This window comes from Bacillus rossius, chromosome 17, assembly GCF_032445375.1.
Source record: "Bacillus rossius redtenbacheri isolate Brsri chromosome 17, Brsri_v3, whole genome shotgun sequence".
Taxonomy (NCBI): Eukaryota; Metazoa; Arthropoda; class Insecta; order Phasmatodea; family Bacillidae; genus Bacillus; species Bacillus rossius.
The window spans coordinates 14,903,723-14,924,478 of NC_086344.1; the positions used below are offsets into that span (position 1 = coordinate 14,903,723).

At 39.4% G+C, this 20,756-nt stretch overlaps 1 protein-coding gene across 5 annotated transcripts in view; it reads left to right on the forward strand.

The window, feature by feature from the left end:
- Positions 1-20,756, forward strand: part of LOC134540856 (GATOR complex protein Iml1) — a 146,379-nt gene that overhangs the window by 121,729 nt on the left and 3,894 nt on the right. For 4 of the 5 annotated variants that reach the window (XM_063383859.1, XM_063383863.1, XM_063383864.1 and 1 more), the window contains 5 exons: positions 4,002-4,193; positions 11,016-11,176; positions 13,378-13,567; positions 16,716-16,894; positions 20,219-20,389. In XM_063383859.1, the coding sequence (XP_063239929.1) occupies positions 4,002-4,193; positions 11,016-11,176; positions 13,378-13,567; positions 16,716-16,894; positions 20,219-20,389 (893 nt within the window). The remainder of the gene's footprint in view (positions 1-4,001; positions 4,194-11,015; positions 11,177-13,377; positions 13,568-16,715; positions 16,895-20,218; positions 20,390-20,756) is intronic. The other variant, XM_063383861.1, reaches the window with a different exon arrangement.

A 20,756-nucleotide genomic window follows, 5' to 3' on the forward strand; every position in this document is an offset into this window, starting at 1 on the left:
TGGTGAGTGGAACATACAGGTCAGTAGCAGGTCACGAAAAAAAATTGGTTGTCTGTAAAGTCGGTCTACGGACGATAGTTTAACGTGACAACGTCAGAAAAAAACATTGATGAAATGATTGCATACTTTTATGAATAAAATTGAATCATTTTTATTGAATTATCACTATTTTGTATGGATACAAAGGAGGAGTGAAATGAAATTTACAATTTCATTGATAAATTTACTTTTATTTGCACTCATTAATTCAAATATGTTTGTTACTTTAACGAACAGATTATTTTAACTTTAACTTTTATACATGTTTGGTATTTAACTTCTTCCAATCTGTGTTATTCTGTTAAAGATAGGACGATGATAGTAAAAGTAGGAAACGAATGGGAGTGTTTCAAGGATGATGTGAAGGAAAATGGCTTACCCAACACCAAAATGCAGTCAAAAATAAAATATTTGCGCCACGGACTCTGCAGCAATGCTAGGAGGAATGGGTTAGCAAAGAGCAATGAAAAAGTTACATTGAAATTCACGAAAACAGAATTACGCCACGGACTCGGTTGCAATGCTAGCAGGTTCAGGTTAGCAAAGAGCAATATAAAATGAGCGTAACGGGACACAGCGAAACGGGACAATGTGTGTAACGGGACACTTTTTCGTGCGTGGAGCCGGCGTTCATAAATTTATTAGACGTTGTCACGTCAAAAAATTCTTACTCAATGTTTGATGTATTACCTGTTTTATTTATTCATTTAAAAATCACAATTAATTTCGCCCAACAGGACACAAAAAAAAATTAATGTACATCCAGAAAGAAGTCAACCACGGAGCCATCCCTCGACCACGGCCTGCTCAGCTCGGCCCGGCGCTCGGACAATGGCTGACCTTACAGCCTTCCTTCCCTTCGTGCGGGCAGTGTCCTGGGCTCGCTGACGTAATTCTCAGCCAATCACGGCGTCTGGCAACAGAACCTTCCACGAAATGCTTACTTCTGTTCCCACGACGCAGCGATTATGCATCTTTCTCGCACTCCCGTGACCGTGACTCACACGCCTGGCGTGTGACACAAAGCCTCGATCGTGGAAAAATGAAGGAGAATTACGTCAGCACGCCTTCCCGCTCAAAGAAGCCAGCAAAAAAATTACTAGAAAAATGAACTCATGAATTTTAAAAATAAAAACAATAAACCCGGAGCATTACGTTTAACTTTTGAAAGGAAAAAAACTTTACATCAAACCTGAAATTTGACAAAAAAATTATAACCAATGATTATTACTGGATTGCATGAGGAAGGCTGAAATCTGGGTTGTTCAGCGGGGTCAAGATCTGACTGGTTTTATTTTTAGGTCGATTTCATTTTTAAAACAGGAGATTTCTGTTATATTGCGTTTACTTTCATACGTTGTATTTATTTGTAGAAATAGTTTAACAGATATGAAACTAAAATATTTCTTAATACTAATTTCACCAAAATAGTCTCTTTTTGACTCACATGTGATGCACTTATAAAATAAGTAATTTGTAATAAGCTTTTTTAAAAGAACTACTCAGAAAAATTAAAATAAATAAGTATATTTTTGAGTGTTTGAAAAATATGCCAATGTGATTAATGTAAAATATGCTACCAATAAGAGATACAAGGTCAAGCAATATAATTTTTTTATAATCAATTTAGGTTATACATTTTTTGTAAAAAAAAGTCATGCCAGAAAATTGCATTCAATGATTTTAAGATAATAAAAGCTATCATTTTTGTGATTTAAGTTTTGTCAAATTTTTTGACTGATTTCAGGTGTTTAGTTACATTTCGGTGTTAAATGGTGTGTTAACTTGCATTTCGGTGTTTAAGTTTAATTACATTCTTTGCGGTGTTATTTTGGTTTTATCGCTTTTCACCACATAATCTTGTCCATATTAATAACATGTCAAATGGCAACAGCAAAACTTGAAATTGGCGAAAGTAAAATTGTTTTCCCTTTCTATATTTATGTTAATATGTAGTAGGGATGTACCATTTGAATCATAAAATCCTCAACTACCATTAAAACTTTAGTATTTGAACTCTATGAGATTCAAGAAAAAAAGTATATTAAGAAAAATATCTGATGAAGGCAAATTTATACATTCAAACAATAGCACTTGTGTAATTGACAAGGACTAAATTATTTATGTCCACAGAAGCTACCAGAGAAATGTTAGTCCTTGCCACCAGGAAACATTTGTGACACAAAGGAAAATGGTTTATAGTCTAAACATGTAAATAAGCTTTTGTTTCGAGAAAAAAAACTGGGTGAACATTTCTTCATAACTTTATTTTGTGTCTTTTTACTCAGTTGTTGTTTAATTCCTGACACTTAAGATGTACGTTCACATTCGCAGCATTATTTTAAGAATCATATTTGAGATTGGGATTTGGGGGGGGGGGGGGGGGGGGGAACGTGGAGTCGACTCATTGCTGGTTTTGTTCCTAACACTTCATACTCGTTCTTTATGGAAAAAAATAAGGCTTGGCCCAGAAATGTGAAGCCTTGGGTTATCAGTAAGTTGTTAGATATTCAAGACTTTGCTTTGCTGCGTATAAACAATGGCGGGTGGCAAAGGAAGGGGGGGATGAGGAATAAATCCCCCTTTCCTGAATTCCAAAAAATCCCAACAAAAGGGAAAAATTTGAAAGCAAACAGCAGACAAAAAAAGATTCTATTCTTCCCTGATTCTCCCCCCCCCCCCCCCCCCCCTTTTCTTTTATCACCTGAAATCCTAAGGAATCCAAAAAAAAAATAATAATTTGTTGTCTGTAAAGTCGGTTTACGGACGATAGTTTAACATGACAACGTCATAACAAAACATTGATGAAATGATTCCATACTTTCATTAATAAAATTGAATCATTTTTATTTAATTATCACTATTTGGTATGGATACAAAGAAGGAGTGAAATGAAATCTACAATTTAATTGATAAAATTTACTTTTATTTGCACTCATTAATTCAAATATGTTTATTACTCTAACAAAGTGATTAAGGATAGGACGATGATAGGCAAAGTAGGAAACGAATGGGAGTGTTTCAAGTTTAATGTGCCTCGAAAAAGTCAAATCGATGGTTGTTCCAATCAGTAAAAGAGAGATAGATGCGGTGCCAAGCGTGCAATGAGCGTAACGGGACAATGTGCATAACAGGACACTTTTTCGTGCGTGCAGCCGGCGTTCATCAATTTATTAGACGTTGTCACGTCAAAAAATATATCAATTTCACCAACAAATACTTTGAAAAAACAGCAAGCAAGAGGTTCAATATCCGTCCACCCAAAATCTTAAGGAATCCAAAAATAACTGTCACTTTCGCGGACAATTTGAAAGCAAATAGAGGACAAAAGATAAATGATGCCTGGCGTCGCCTTTGAATATATATACTGTATAGAAGTCGCCAGCCCAGATTAAAATTTCTAATACGGTTTTGAGGTAGTTGGTTAATTCACCGCCGCAATCGCCACCATCTCTAGGGCATCGACTTGTGGTGGTCCCTAGCGGACAAGTGTCGAACTCTTCAAACACCCCTTCCCCCTCCCGTTGAACGACCTTGAGCTGCAGTGAATGATGGATGAGGGGTGCGGGGAATGACAGCGGGCGACAGCGCTGCGCTCTAACGTGTAAATAACAACTAAGACGATACAGGGCGTTACGGCAGCGCCCTGCAGCGGTGAAGTTCCCAAGCTGCTCATCATACGCTTCTGAAAAACGTAGAGTAAATCCTATCCACTCGCGACTTCTGTACAGTATACATATATTCAAAGGCGTCGCTCCCAAGCGTGACTCCTGCAGACAGCAAATACTTTGACAAAACAGCAGGCAAAGAGATTCTATGTCCCTCCACCCAAAATCTTAAGGAATACAAAAAAATGTCTTGTCACTTTCACGAACAATTTGAAAGCAAATAGAGGACATGCCTGGCGTGGTTCCCAAGCATGACTCATGCAGATGGGCAAGGCGTGGTGCGTGGTGTCGCAGACGCGGGCGACTGCCGCCGGCCGCTGGGCGACCTGGAGAACTTCGAGAACGAGTGGCTGGAGGCGGCAGTGCGGCACCCGACCGGCTGGCAGGCCGCTCCCCCCGCTCCCCCCGAGGACCTCGAGGGGGCAGTGCCCCCCTTCCTGCGCGACCGCCTGCCCGGGGGCCGGCCCGACAAGGGCAAGTGGACAGGTGGGTACCCGGGACGCGACGCTCCCCGGCGGGTAGCCCTCTATCCAGGGGCGCAACAACTAAATTTCCAAAGGGGGCACAATATACCTTTTTATAAAGAATCATCGATCCCCCCCCCCCCTCTATTGAAGCGGGGGGTCCGGGGGTCCTCCCCCGGGAAAATTTGTATTTCAAGGTGGAAAATGGTGCTATTTAAGCAGTTTTATTATCTCAAAATTGATTACACAGCACTTTCTTTGCCCCCGTTTGCCTCCACTTCGTGGTTTCAGAGGGGGGGGGGGGGGCAAAATACCCTTGCCTACCCCCCCTGTTGTTGTGCCCCTGCCTCTATCACCCGGGCCGTCAGGCGGCGTTTCCTTACATGGCATGTGCAAGGTTCCGTTTGAAACAAACAAATTTTATTTATTTATTTTATTTATTTATTTATTTATTTATTTATTTATTTATTTATTTATAAATTGTGACATGCACACCAACACTCTTGAGAAGAGATTACAGGGGTGTGCACGGTACAAAAAACAAACACGATACACAAGAGACGCCGCATACAAAGGACACAAAACAAAACAAAAAATTAATAAACAAAAAAAAATTAATAAATTCAAAAATACAGAAAATTAGGTAGTGAATTTAGAATACACAGTTAATTGAAATGACTGCAAGTGCTACTAAAATAATTTAATAATTGGTTAGGCTTGTTACTATTGGGTATAATCTATTATAATTGCTTATTAATCTAAAAATAATATTATTCTTTCTCTTGATTGTACAGAAAGTAGATGTAAGTTGAAATTGTTGCAAGACAGTTGGTGGATGCTGGACTTTCTTTTTATTTTATTCAGAAAATTTAAAAAAAAAAAAAAGTATTCATTGAAATTTTAAAATTTTGGTCAGGCAGTCAGGGAAAAAAATTAGGGAAATTTACATCAAAAGATTTTTTGTGGACATCCTGATAATGATGTCAACCAAAAAAAAACCTTAGGATGATATTTGTATTTGCATTGCAACGTGGTTACAATACTGCGTTGTCAAACAGGAAAAAAAATTGACAGTAAATTTGAATGATGCACGTGTACACGCCAACTTCATTAACGTTTCCAAAAGGTACGTAGTTTGATGTTGCGTGTACTGCCAATGCAAAGTAACACATTCAAAAGATGACGAGATGCACAGAGCTCATTGTGAGTAGAATAAAGGAACACAAAAAGTTTTATTGCACCAGCAAAATGTGCATCATCTTAAATTTCGTGCTTTGCCGATGCAAAACAGTGCATTCAAAGAAAACGTGAAACATCAAAACGCCTTAAAACTAAAAGTTAAAGTGTTAGCTACAAACTCGTTCATACATCCAATTAATTTCAACGACTAGATTACTGAGTACGAAAGAAATTAAAACATTTACCGGTGAGTACACAAGTTAGAAAAGAAAGGGATTACAGAATATAGCATGACGATAATTAAGTTACGATATATGACGATATACAGAAAGCACGCATGCGTCACTCTAGGTAAACGTGTTTAGTTGCTGCTTCATCTCAATTGTCTCTAACGACATACCTCTAGGCTTCTATGAATCTTTTTTTTTATTATTCAAATATCAAAAATATTCACAATTATCTAATATTTTAGGAATCAAATTAAAAATTTCTAGGAAAAATATTTTTTCCACACTTCACAGGTCCAAAATACAGTAAGATGAAAAAAAAGAAAAAAAAAGATAACATATATAATTAAATAGGTATTCACTACAAAAATTGGTGAAAATTTCAATAAAATAAAAAACACTTGCAATGCCTTTTCTTAAACAGCAAAAATCTTGAGTTTGAAAATAATGTATTCAAGCAAATGACTATATACATAAAAATATAGTACTAATAATTTTTTATCATAACCATATATTATTTGTTACATTTAAAAAGATTGTAATATGTTGAGAAAAAAATCCAATTTTTTTAAAATGAAAGTCTTCATGGCTTCATTCAAGGTTACACTCTCACTTAAATTTATTTGTGAATGAGTCTCACTTGCTATACGTATAGGTAATGAATAATTAAAAAATATTGATCTTGAAATGTAAAATTTTATATTAAATAATTCACGAATGCCAATTATTTTTTAAACACAGAAGACCCCTCCCTATCTAACTTGATGTCTACAACTCAGCGAATTAATTTAAACTCTTTTAATATTCGATTTGATGTCACCAGGAAATTTTAATTTCATTTTATTTGAAGCTTCAGTTGTGAAGCAAATCTTTGCGTCTGATGTGAAACTAGGCATTTGTTTTGAAGCTTTAAAACATGGAAGCATAAGATTCACTACTGAAAATATTTATCTTTTTTTTTTTTTTTTTGTTTAAACATGTTTTGCACGAATAAAGTTGGTTACTAATAAAAAAAAAACAAATGTGGCACTCAGGTTTTCATTTATGAATGCTCAATATTAATGCTATGCATGGTTGGTTTATAATTTTTATTGAATGATGTTATATTTAGGGCCCAATTGGTTAATCACTTAATTAGTTTTGAACATTACAAACATTAAAATATATTACTTTTTACTTCAATCAAGTATTATAAGTGTAATTCTGCCTTAATGAAAACAATATGTAATTTATTTATTTATGTATTCAAATTGGTACCATATCCACCAACAGACTTTAATGGTGAGCTCGACTCGTAAAGACAAGTACTCAGTTGCCGCTGCAAATATATGGACTCCTACCCGCGTCTGTGCCGTAGCAGGCAGAACATCTGCAACTGGCAAGAACTCCACACAATAACAGTGATAACAACAGATACAAACAAACTATAACACAGTATATAAAGACAGACACAAAATACACAAAATAACAGACATGAACATACAACTAAGCACGATACACAATATCAAATAACCATGATATTAAAGAACTAAAATGATTTAAAAAAATTAGAAGAAAAAAAAGTGCATAATTGAGAATATATCATCATGGAAAAAGGGTAGTTGACAATATGCTCAAAAATGTTAAAATGGAATATCGAGTTTATTAAAATTAGAAATTATTATTATTTCTTATTACTGTATGTACATTAAGTAGTTGTCAAAATGACTATGGATCTGTTGTGTTGTCAAGGATATATGTATTTGCAATTTATTTTTTGAAGTATAACAATTTTTGATAGAAATCTATAAAAGTTGCAATTAAATTTGTTTTTGCGGATATTTCAAAATTTTGATTTGATATTCGCTTGGCATGGAAGGACTACGCTCTTTAAATGATTCATGCAACGGGGAATTTTGAATTAATGCAGTTTTTTTTGGACGTACACCATTGCAGTTTTATTTGCATTCATTTTTTATTTCGAGAATTTTTCCATGGGAAACAGTGCAAAACTGCAATGGCTTATGTCCAAAGAACTGCAGTAAATCACGGTGTCGTGGGTATCACTAGAGGAATAGGAAACTAGGGGTGTGCGAATAATCAAAATTGCAAATATTCGTGCGAATCAAATATTTGATTCGATTCACATTCGAAACCAAATTAGGTATTGGAAAGTTTCAAATATTCGAAAGTTTTTGAATGTATTAATACAGTAGTATCCCGCCGATGCTACCCCCCTCTGATGCGACCATTCCGTTTATACGACCGTTTTTTGAGAAACCGTGAAACATTTGAGCAGAGAAAGTCGAAAATTTGAGTAAAATCGGCTGAAAAACAAGTCTGTTACACTTTATTGGGCGCTATGTGTTCACGTTTATCTTGGCGAGAGTTGTACTGTAAGCAGGCAGGCATTCAAAAGACGGCTAAAAATAGATAACACCGCTCTAGACTGGCCACGCGGCAGTGTCTAGCCGAGCTCAGTGCGTCCACTCCCACGAAAAGCCGTCTCAGCTGTCATGTTATCTTACCCGCCCGCATGAAAAGCCGCTGGGGTAGCTTCTGTGAGAGCGTAAGAAACTCGTCCGGCCAGGCTGGCGGTAGCGGCGGCTTGACGTCATACGTGACGTGACGCTTACCTCTCCATCCTCTGCTAATTCTTCAAGGCTCATCCCTCCCAGAGCCACAAACCATGTAAAAACACCCCCCCCTTCCTTTTCCAACTAACATTTCAACACATTCCCTCCCTTATTTCAACCTTCTGCGTGAGAAACTGTCAGCATCCTCCTTCCCACCCACACCGCGTGCGACAAAAGCCAGGTTGTATAGTCCATTCTCGGTAAAATAAATATTTTTATGGGCTTATACGACTGTCCTTCACCGTTAATAAATACTTTATAAGTTTAAGTTATTATGATACAATTAGTTTATTAGTCACACAGCAGTTTCTGCTGAAAAATCACTAATACCTCGAATTTTATTGAATAGAAAAATTTAGCAGGGCCGTAAATATATTTATTTTACTGCATAGTTACTTTTCCAAATGCATTCCAACATGTTTTTATTCTTTTTTTTTACGCTGTGAAGGGACGGGGAAAAGATAATTGCTTGAGCTGTCAAAATAAACATCGCTGACGGCAAGGGTGGGAGCGCATCCTGTCGGTCTGTCGCTGTGATTATCTACTCCAAAAACATATTAAAGCATTTCAGGTCAGCATTGTTCTTATATCTTTCGTTTATAGCCGAATGTTTTCTACCTGATCCACACAAGTTCCTTCGCCACGTTTTGAACGAAAATAACCACCAGCCGGCTAGCATAGCCGAACTGGCGTGACGCGAATTCACTTAGCGCGAGTATTTATCGGAACCCATTGTCCGAGGTGTAATATGAATTAAAAAAGTTGTCTTCTTTACACCATAGACTATTTGAATATGAAATCTATGCAAACAAAGGCGACTTTTTATGTATTTGGATATATTTGGGGGGGGTAAAAATTTGCCCGAATTCTCTATTGCGACCATTCCGTTTATAAGTCCGTTGTTCCGGAAACCGTGAGGGGTCGCATCAGCGGGATTCTACTATATTTCTTTTTTTTTTTGACAAAACGTGTGATACAATAATATGTCGAACCTCGAGAAATCATTTTCCCTAGAGACTTAATGGAAGAAAAAAACTGTAAGCGGACCTTTACTTACATCAAATTTTAGATTAGGTAAATGGGCATACTAAGAACAATTAAAGCCAATGTAGCATTAAAATTATCATAAATGCTTACGATTTTACTGAAAACTTTATGTGATGTGTAGCATAATTAATTTATTATATCCAGTTGTCCTTAGCACAATTTTCGGGCGAGCCATGTTTGTGCCATATAAAAGTGTAAAACTATTTAAAACAATCCCAGCGCATCAGCTTTCACCTTTAAAAACTAATGCACACATACTCTTTGGTCACCATTCTATTAATTTTACTAATACAAATCTAGAGAATTTTTTTTAACGATAGATAAGTAAATACAGCGGCCATCATTGCTACAGCAAAAAAGAAAACGTGTCAGTTTGTGTTGATGGCCAGCAGAGCGGCCCATGGCCAGAGAATTGTGTTGCTAGAATTGCTCCAGCGCAATCGCTTTTTAAACTACCGAGAATGTTACGTAAATAATTAGATAAAATTAAAAAGACAAGACAAACAAAATTCATTAAAAATTATTTACCTTGACACATTTGATTCCAAAAGACTCTGAGTACGGAATATTGACCATGCTTATGAGCAGTTGTAATAAACAACTCTTCGCTATATTGATTGGTAATCGCTTGACCATTTACTGCCGAGAATAAAACTGATACATCGAAGATCTGTTTACTTTCATAATTCTTTTTTTTTTAATTTTCAGAAGAAGAAGTGAAGTTCAGAACGTTGTTTTTTCTGCTTCTGGGAACATTGTCACTTCCAAGAGGCAATGCCTGGATCCAGAACATGTAAAGGAATTGGTCTTTTTGCACTGCAATTTACGTAATGTTGATGGCAAGGTGTAGGCTTGGCTTTTTATGAAGATATTTCTATATCACTGATTGTGTTTTATTACTAAACCATTAGAAGAGACATAAAAATTTACATGTTACTTGAGTAATAAAAATGTATATAAAGCTAAAGAACATTACTCTTTCAAACAACAATTTATAATATGCCAAATTTTGACTAATTATTCAGATTTATACCTAGAACTTAATTAGAAAATATTCACAAATTATTCGCTATTTGCAATTATTTGATTCACATTTGATTCGCATTGAAAAAGTCACATTCGCACAGCCATATAGGAAACCCTAACCAGAAGATTTCTTAAATCAGCATTTTATTAACACCAAGGTTCTAACAAACAAACAGCTCATCTAGTTTTCGAACTGACATTGATCTTTTGAAGCGGTGCCCCTGAGTGGAGGGGTGGAATAATCGTCGTGGATGGCTATAACACAAAACACAAAAATTAACAATCTGATAATTTATCAAAGTAACACCCTTAATCAAGTCGCCTGCCTCGGCTCAAACTACTCCGCATACATCGTCAATCACAAAAGTGTTTGCCTTAGATTTACTGGGTGAGCTTTGCATGAAGATTATAAACAATTGAACAAATAGAACAAAAGACAATATTGCTGACCGTGTACACAACTCATTTAATATGTGTAGAAGTTGGTTTTAAAGTTTTAATTATGTCCACAAAAAGTCTCGCTGTCACCCGAATCACACGTACTACCGGTGGTTATCTTATCCCCGTTGTGACCTGTGTTCACGCAGCGACTCGTCTTGCGACCGCGGCGGTACGTTAGCCGGTGTTCGTTACGTGGGTGGTTCTCCGTCGACGTCGGTGTTTGCATTTACGACGGGAGGACTGGACCCCGACACGCTGGCCCTGCGGAGGCGTGTGCCGTGCCAGATGTGTGTGTGTTGTGCCGCGCAGGCCCGCTCTACAAGCACTCGCACCTGGAGACGGACGTGAACAACCGCAGCGACCGCATCGAGTGGGGCCACGCCCGCTACCAGACGCTCTACAAGCCCGGCCGGGCGTACGAGCTGGTGGTGCAGTGGGTGGCGTCGTCCGGCGCCATCGTGGCCGACCTGGTGGGTGGTGTGCTCCCCCGCCCCGCTGTGCCCCGTCCCGGAGTTAATACATGTGTAGTCACGTCCAAGTTGGACATCTAGCCATTAGGAAACATTCAAAAACATGCTGCTGTGAAGGAAAAATTAACATAACCAGTTCAACACATTCCGCTCTCATTTCTCATATGTACAAGCATGGGCGTCGCAACCGGTCAGACAAGGGGGACACGTCGCCCCGAATAGTAAAAGTCTTCAATTTCGTCCCCTCCAATAATATATTTAGTTTCGTAGTTTCTCCTGTTGTTTAAATCAATGATTTTGTGTGGATATAGCACCAGCAGATATGTTAACTGTGGGTTTTTACAAATTTGTTCTCTGAAAATATTTTTTTATAAAAAAAATAAATTATACATTGCAACCAACTATAATTAGAATATTTAGGAAAGAAAAATGCCTAAAAACCACCTTTTTGCACCTTCAAACCCCGAATTTTCCCGGGGGGGAACCCCCGGACCCCCCACTTTTTTTTTCCCCCAGGGGATGGATATTCCTCAAATCAACACTAAATCAATTGAAGTCCCACCCAAAAAGTATATCCTTGCGACGCCCATGGTACGAGCACCCGAGCGTGAAAGTGTGGAAAATCATCTGTACCGTAACCACATAATGCAATTTTTAGAAATTCGTTAAAACATTATAAATGTGTTCAGTAGTATGTGAGCAATATTCTTTGGGAAAAAAACTACCACTGTTTGCAGTTGAAGTTGACGGCACTGTGTTACTGTTATACCCGTTGTGCATGCTCATTGATTGGACAGCGTATTGGCCAATAGAACTGTCAATGTATGTCCTTTATATTGAACAATGGCGCATTTGCAGAGTATCCACAGAGCATACCATGTCCTGAAAGTCACAAATGATTAAGGAAAACGAGGACTTCACGAAATTCACGAGAGAATGTCCCTAAATGAACAGTTACTGCGAACGAAGACACGAAACCTTTTTTTTTTTTTCCAGCCGCCTTTTGTGCCAACTCACATTTTGTTCTTTTGACGTCTCACTTGAGTTCATAGTCGCATGTTAAATTTAAATAGTTGGAGACTGTCAACTTAAAATTGACATGGCTTGGGGTCGGGTGGGGGGTTATTGTTCGTCGGTAATTACGTGTCTAATTGGCGGGTGCCACCGTGCTTGGGGGCACGGACCCGGTAGAGACTCTCGATCTAGGTTGCAGAGTATCGATCTGCTACTTTGTAACTGATACACACCTGTATCAAGTACTGCAAACGAGTACACTATTCAAGTATCAAGTACTTTAGTATCAGTTCAGAATTCGCCTGGAACAACACCACGGCCAATGTGCGCAGAACCCGATCGCAGATGACGGTCACTTGGGCGGAGCTTGTGAAAGGGGAGGGAGTGGCACAACGAATAAGGGATAAAGAAGGGGGGGAAGCCTAAGATGTACATCAAGTTCTGTCCCTGCCCGAACACGCCCGAATATTCACCTTCGGCCAACCTCGGGTTTATTTATATATATATTATATTTCTCTGTTTATTTTAATGTAGCTATACTAACCTAACTAAGAACTAACCGTCCATAGTGTTCTAAAGTGTGTTAATGTAGCTAACCTAACTGACCACTTTTAATATTTTAATTCATATTTCCTGAGCAAAAATAAAACAAATCCCAAGGTTGGCCGAATGTGAATATTCGGGCGTGTTCGGGCAGGGACAGAGCTTGATGTACATCTTAGGCTTCTCATCAAAGTACGCTCAGTGCGCAGTGCGTGCTCCTTGCGAAGACTGAAGACTCAGTTTACGAAAGGCGTGGAAAGAGAACACCGATACCCTTTTTTCGACTATACGAAGAATGTGGAATGAGAAAACTGGAACCATTTTTACGAAGAACGTGGAAAGAGAAAACTGATACTACCTTGTCGCTGTTTTGGGACCGCTACTGCTGTGGCTGATACAAAAGCATCAGCTACTTTTAACCAGTACATGACTGTATCAGTGACAGGTTGGAACAGATACCGAAAATTGCTGTAACAACCCACCTCTAATCCAGGGTGTCGCGATGTTGCCTGCATGTGAGGCGTGACTTGTTTCCTTGTGAAACTGCCCAAACGAGACTTGGACCTCTGTGCTGGCTTCGAGGCAGTTGGCCTGTGTTTCGGGCCAGTCTGTGATCCTGGAAGCTGGCGCGGCCGTGTGCGCAGATCATGGGCTGGGCGCGCAAGGCGCAGACGTGCGGCCTGCAGGTGGTCCCGATCCCGGCGGACCCGCTGGCGCTGCCCTTCACGCACAAGTCGGACCCCCTGCGCGGCCCCATCTTCGTGCCGCTGGACACCGAGTGCCTCATGGGCACGCGCAGCTACCTGTTCGAGAGTGCGTGCCGTACACACACCTGTACAGTAGTCACAGCATGCTCTGTTTTACCATCCTGTAGTTACTTTCTGGAACTAACTTACTTATCAGTTTTTAGGGATGTGCGAATCCTTGATTTTCAGTTCGGTTCGAATCCGATTCGAATCCCTGGCAATATTTTGAGATATGAATCAGATTCCGAATATTAAGCACAGAATAATTAAAATAACGGATTAATTTAAAAATAATGAGTGTTCTCTTTTTTTCTAACTGTAACTACTGGCAATTATTTATTACAGTGATATTGAAATGTTTATAATTATGTTAACTTAATTAATAATAAACACTTTAAAATATGAAAACTAAAACATATTCGATTCTCCAACTCGATCGTAAAAAACTGCACGCCACAGGGAAATCTCTGTTTTATAAACGTTTCAGCAAACAAAACCATTTTTTCTCCAATAAATAGCCAAGTCGGTTTTTTTCTTGTAGGTATGTAATTGTTTTTAGTTTATAGTTTGCTATGCGACGAAATTCGTAATTATAGTTTAAGCTCTCGAAATTCTTTTAATGTCACTGTGTTAATTATTTAATTTACATATCTTTCTTTGATGTACATCATATTATAAATACTTACATAATAGTAGCCCAATTTTATTTTTCACTGCTATTATTTTTGAGCCGTATTAAATTAATTTATAACTTTTGTGAATATTCGTAATACTGTTCGAATCCATGTACGTACAACGATTCCGGGTTCGGGTAATTGTGGATTCGAACCGTTCCCGAAAATATCGGGTACTCGCACATCCCTATCAATTTTTTTTGTCTTTCTTCTCTTTTGTGTTGTCCTTTTGTACATGTTGTGTCTTTGTATATTTATTGTGCCTGCTCCTTCAGTCTTGTACTGTTGGCAGGCATTTAGCAAATCGCGGGTGCGTGGGAATAAGGGGATAAGTCAAATATTGGCAAAAGTGTTTTTTTTATGGTATGGAACAAAGGAGAACAAGCTCTACAAAATGGTCCAAATGGGTTAAGTCTAGCACACACCTTGTGTCTTATTCTATGGCACTGAACTTTTGGAGTTACGTCACAAGCTGACAGTTTTCGTGCGCGTGAAAAAAGGGGAATAAGTCATTTACAGTGACAGTTTGACATATCCCCTTTTTCCAGCTCAAATAATAGAACTATATTTTATTCAGATAGTAAACAAACAAAAAAAAAATTTTTTTTGTGTGTTTTCAAATCTTTATTGCAAGGTTTGAGAGCGCTCGGTGTTTTCTTTTTTTGTTTGTTCACCAAGAGCATCCACAGATGTAGCCAAGTAATGTTCCTTTTGTTTTGAATGTCACGTGTGCTCAGAGTAAAACAGTAGATTTTTTTACTAAAAAAAAACTTGGGACTACTTTAAAAACATTTTGTACGCCGAGAAGATGACGATGACTACAGCAGTCGCACGCGTATCTGCGTACACGGTTCAGAATGATGGCAGGAGATTGCGTACCGCCAACACGTCATCAAAGTGGCAAATGGCGCATGTATTGAAGTGTACTAAGCTGAGTGTAAACTTAAAACTTTTCTGAACATTTTAAGATGCCACAGGTGTATACACTACATTAATTACTTATTTTACGATACAGGAGAGTCTTGATTAGCAGAGTTTACGTGGACCGAGGCAACCTCAGAAAAGCAAAAATTTCGGATAGCTTAAAAATCATAAAAAAGCCGTCTTGGTTTTCAGTTGGCCCAGTGGTATGTCTTTTCGGGGTAATGTTTTTCCAGCTTTTCTCGGTGTAGATTCTTTCATAACATTCGATGATTCGCCCAACCAGTAAATGAAATCGTTTGAGGTTAATTGTGTTTAGGCTTTCGACAAATGTGTTGTACATGAGCTAGGTCCTCAATCAAATGATTCAACAGTCTTTACTGATGATTGAGCTTCAGGTCGGTACGGGTGATGCGGAACCTCTGCTAATCGGAGCTTGGTTAATCAAGGCACTACTGTAACAGTTAAGAATCCCGGCGATCGTTCTCAATGATCTGGTGTGTGTATTTGTTCATTTAAGTAGAGCTTCATGTGTTGTCGACGGCTGGGTCATCAGAGACGGGTGCACACGACACACTTCAGGGATGAATGTTGGAGAAGGGATAGCCCACGGCCTGTGCGAGAACCATCCCAGCATTTTTTTTCTGAGAGCAGTTTCAAGCGAAACTGGAAAACCAAAGTGAGGGGATGTTTGCGCTGGTATTTGAACCCGGGTCGTTTGGAATTCAAGACCAGTCAGTATCTGACCTTGCACGGATCCAGGTTTGATTCGTGGCCGAGGTCGAACCCGAGTCTTTTAACAAGTGGGGGGAACGTGACATACTGTGCCGTGATCCGGTGGGTGTTCTCGTTCGCCTCGCCAATCTACCGTGTTGCTTCTGTCCCCACAGTGCCTCATCAGGGCACTTTGAAATTAAATATCAATTCATTTTTTTATTATTTATAACGATCACAGATTTAAATCATTTATTTGTACAAACTTTGTAAACTGCATTGTTTCACTCTTTTTTCTTTTTTTTTTTTTTGACGTGACGTCTAATATATCGATGAACGCCGGCTGCACGCACGAAAAAGGATGACTCATTGTCCCGTTACGCTTATTGTACGTTTGCGCCGCATCTATCTCTCTTCCACTCGATTGGAACAACCATCGATTTGACTTTTTCGAGGCACATTAAACTTGAAACACTCCTATTTGTTTCCTACTTTTCCTATCATCGCCCTATCCTTAACATAACAACACAGATTGGAAGAAGTCAAATAGCAAACATGTATAAAAGTTATAGTTAAAATAATCTCTTCGTTAAAGTAATAAACATATATTTGAATTGATGAGTAGCAAATAAAAGTAAACTTATCAATTAAATTGTAGATTTTATTTCACTCCTTCTCTTTGTATCCATACACAAAATAGTGAGAGTTCAGTAAAAATGATACAATTTTATTCCATAAAAGTATGCAATCATTTCATCAATGTTTTGTTATATGACGTCACGTTAAACTATCGTCCGTAAACCGACTTTACGGACAACCAATTTTTTTTTATTGTTAATTTTTGCGGAGTTGATTCGTCGATGTTGTCTTTGTTTGGTGAAGTGTCGCATGCGTGAGTGTGCTGCAGGAGCTCGGGCTGTGTCGCAGTGTTCGAGGAGGACTCGTGGGAGCAGCGCCTGTTCCTGCTGCAGGAGGCCGTCCTGCAGAGGTTCGGCTTCCTGCGCTGCGTGTCGGAGGGGCCCGGCGCGCTGGCCGGCGCGCACCACGAGCAGTTCGTGCACCTCACCGGCGTCATGTTCGTGCTCGTCCCGTCCTGCCTCTGCCCCGTGAGTGCCCGCGGTCCTCGCCAGAGGTCCACCTCAGAGCGGGGGCACTCTGGGATTTCAGAACAACCGGAGAAAAAATGTCTTAAAATTACTATATTATGTATTCAATCTACTCACACCACACATAAAATCCAACCACAAGGATTTTATGATTCTTCAAGAAATTCATTAATTATATTAGAATATTTTGTTGGTTTCAGGAACAATAATTTTTTGCCGGCAATATTGATGTAGCGGACAACTGGTTATTCGCGGGGGGGGGGGGGCACTGGCCCCTGGTGCCCCCCCCCCCCCCTCCCCTTGGATCCGCCACTGCTTCTGCATGTACCTGGACAACGGGTGGGGACAGCACTTTTCCAGGGAATGCGAAATACCACAAAATCCAATCAGTTTCCCTTAAAAAACACAAAAATATTTTTTTAAATATTACACAAGTCGCACTGTCAAAGTAATAGAGCCATATCTCAAAAAATGTGAAATTGAGTTAAGATCGCCAATGGAAACATCTGCCAATCTTACCAATGTAATAAGTCGGGACAGGTACTTTTCGCGATCGCGAATCACCGTCGTTATTTCGCGAATTTGGCCCTTTTTTTACGAAAATGCGAATTTTGCGATTTTCCACTGTTTCGTCGCGAATTTGGTCAAAATTTTGTTATTTGAAGCTTAAATTGCCACAAACACATATAATTTAGATATAATTCATCTTCCATTCGTAACACGAGCGCACCAATAAAAAATAAAACAATAAAACACTACATAAAAATACATTTCACCGTGCCGGCAACATTACTAGGCAAAACTAGGTAAACAATTTATTTTCTCCAACCATAACCACAAAAACCACATTCTGTGGCGAGGTTAACGACCACAGATGACGGTAATCCAGAACCGTTTATATTTTGCATTTTAACATTACAAGCTTCAACATTTGTTTCTCGTGCCATGAAGTTATCAAACGCGTTTCTCAATAAACGTGTTACCAACGTAGCAGTATGAGAATGCGAGAAAGAACATGAACGTTTACGAACAATCGATTGTTGTTTAATCATACAATCAAGCGTGTTCGGTAGATAAATACGATACTGCGTTCAGAACGCGTAAATTTTGATATCAACGAAAATTACAAGTGTTTTTTTTTTCATAATTTACTTAACCATAAAATACTTTAGGCAATTTTAAACTGCAACAAACAAATTGATGGATGTATGTCATTCTTTTTCTTTGGTTGTTAGGTTACTGCACATGCGTGCATTTATTATTGTTCGGTGGCTATTCGTTGCGGTAACTGAACGAAGTATGACATAAACACACTAGATAGGGCCTAAGAATTTTCTTCTGATGGTCTCTATTCGACAGATAAGGCAGTTTTATTTTGTAAATACTGTAATTGCAGAGTCAGTTGGGACCGTAGAGACTCAATTGGGGGACGCACCACAACGCCGAAATACCACAACGCCAAACGTACAATAACGTCGAATACCATAACGTAGAATGCCAAATTGACCACAACGCCGGCACGCTAGAAAACTGCTGTGTACCACAACGCCGAATTACCACAACGCCGAAATACATAAAAGCCGAAAAATGTCATTCCAGGACTTCCACAAAGGTTAGATTAGGTTAGGTTTGACTATGTTAGGTTTGACTAGGTTAGGTTAGACTAAGTTATGTTAGGATAGGCTAGGTTAAGTATGGTTAGGTTATATTACGCTAGGTTAGGTAAGGTTAGGTTTGATTGTGGTATTTCGGCATTAAGGTACATTTAAGAAACACACACAAATTCATTCAGTTGTTATTTCAGCGTTATGGTACACAGCAGTTTTCTAGCTGTCTGCGTTGTGGTCAATTTTGACATTCTGCGTTATTGTACGTTTGGCGTTGTGGTATTTCGGCATTGTGGTAACAACCCCTCAATTGTTAAGCACATAAGCAGTGAAAAGCACAAAAAGTCACGCATTTCTTCCCCCGCTACTGTAGCACTGCAGCATACTAGTGGTGTTTGTGCGCAGCAAGCTAAAAAAAAAGGATAACTGAAGCGCATCGTTTTGCTATGGAGACCACTGAGGTGTTCCTCAAAGCGAACATCCCACTTCATAAACTTCAGGAGCCCAGTATTTTAAGCTGGATGAAGAAATATCTTGAAGTTTTGTATTTATGCCTACATCAATATCTGTAATCATGGAGTGGCTTAAATTTATAAGCTCTCAAAATCAAACCCAATTTAAGCTAGTTGGAAATGGGCATTTTAAAACTAACCTAAGCTAAACTTACCAAATATAAAATAAGACTCACCTAAACCAACCAAACCTAAAACTAAAGAAACCTAACTTTTGGGCCTAGCATACCACCTGAGTTAGGAATATATTTTATTGACAAACCTTCCCTCTAAACCCAAAAGTTTTGACATTCTGGAAGAGTAGCTACTTTTAAGTTTGAAGGGTTTTTCACTTCTAAATATTAGTTCTAAACATTTTGACTACTCATTACTGAGTTCATTAAACTTTTTCTTTAAAAAGGTACGCGTAGATACATTTCGCTGCTTTTTTTCCCCTAACCGCTTTTGGCATTTTTGCTCACCGCTTTTCACTAATTTTACTCACCGAAAAGTTCCTGTCCCTAGTAATAAGGCGATACCTGAATTTTGAAAAATAATGGTCAAAACACGATGTTGCTATGAACGCAAGTCTGAAATTTAACCATGTCATTGCAATAGTTTAGCCTATTGTTTAATTGTGTTAAAAGTTTCTTCTTTTGACATGTGGCCGTATTACTTATACAGTACGAAGTGATTAAAATAATATGTACTTGAAAGAACACTATTTATACTTGCGAAGATGGCCGGTGGCGCGGTGCACAACAATAAGCTCAGACCCCGTTGTGTCGCCCTCTGCCCTGATACTCCCTTACTAGACGCCAGCAGGTCGAGTCCCTACCGCCGCTATCCGCCTATCCCTGCAGCACGGCGGGGTTCAACCCGAGCCGCACGCCGCCATGTGGAGCCCGCTCGAGGGAACAGTTCTCTGCACCGTCCGCAACCCACTAGCTTCAGAAATAGTTTCACAACAAAGTTTTTATGAAAACTTTTTATTAACATTCATCCTTGAAATTTTACTGCCATCGTGCCTCAAAAAAAATGTATTTTTATTGCAGTTTAAATATTGCAAAGTAATTTTAAAATAAGTTTGGTATCTAATTTTTAGGGATTTATTTTTGAACTCGTTATAGTTATCGAATATGTAACTTGCCGCGCTGCAGGCTGTGCCAGGCAAGTGCTGTGTTGTTGGGCGTGGCTGGAGCCCGTGCGCGCGCCGTGCTGTGCAGAGGGAGCAGAGGGACGGCGCGGCGCGGCCGGGGCTGGCCACACGGCAGCTGGGCGTCACGGGAGCGCGCCGCTACCCCGTGCACTCGGACGCCCTGTCCAGCCCCCGCGAGGAGCACATCACGCGCCACGTCAGCGGCAAGAACAAGGGCGACTACAGCACGGAGCGCAGGGTGAGTGCCTGTCTCGCACTCTCGCACTCTCGCGCCCCGCGCTCTCGCACTCCCGCACTCTCGCACTCTCGCGCTCTCGCACTCCCGCACTCTCGCACTCTCGCACCTTCGCACTCTCGCACTCTCGCACTCCCGCACCTTCGCACTCTCGCACGCTGCATTCGATTGAAGTCTTGATAAGAAATGTTTTAAACGCTGATGTGATGTGAACTTTGTACCACACAGGATGTCCGCATCTGGAAACACATAGGGAAAAAAATCAAAGGAAAATGTGAGGGAAGTTGGAATTAGCTGGCGAAACATAGGGAATACTTGAAATCCTGGAAAAGTCATTGCTACAGTTGTAGTAATCTGAGGGTAAAATGTT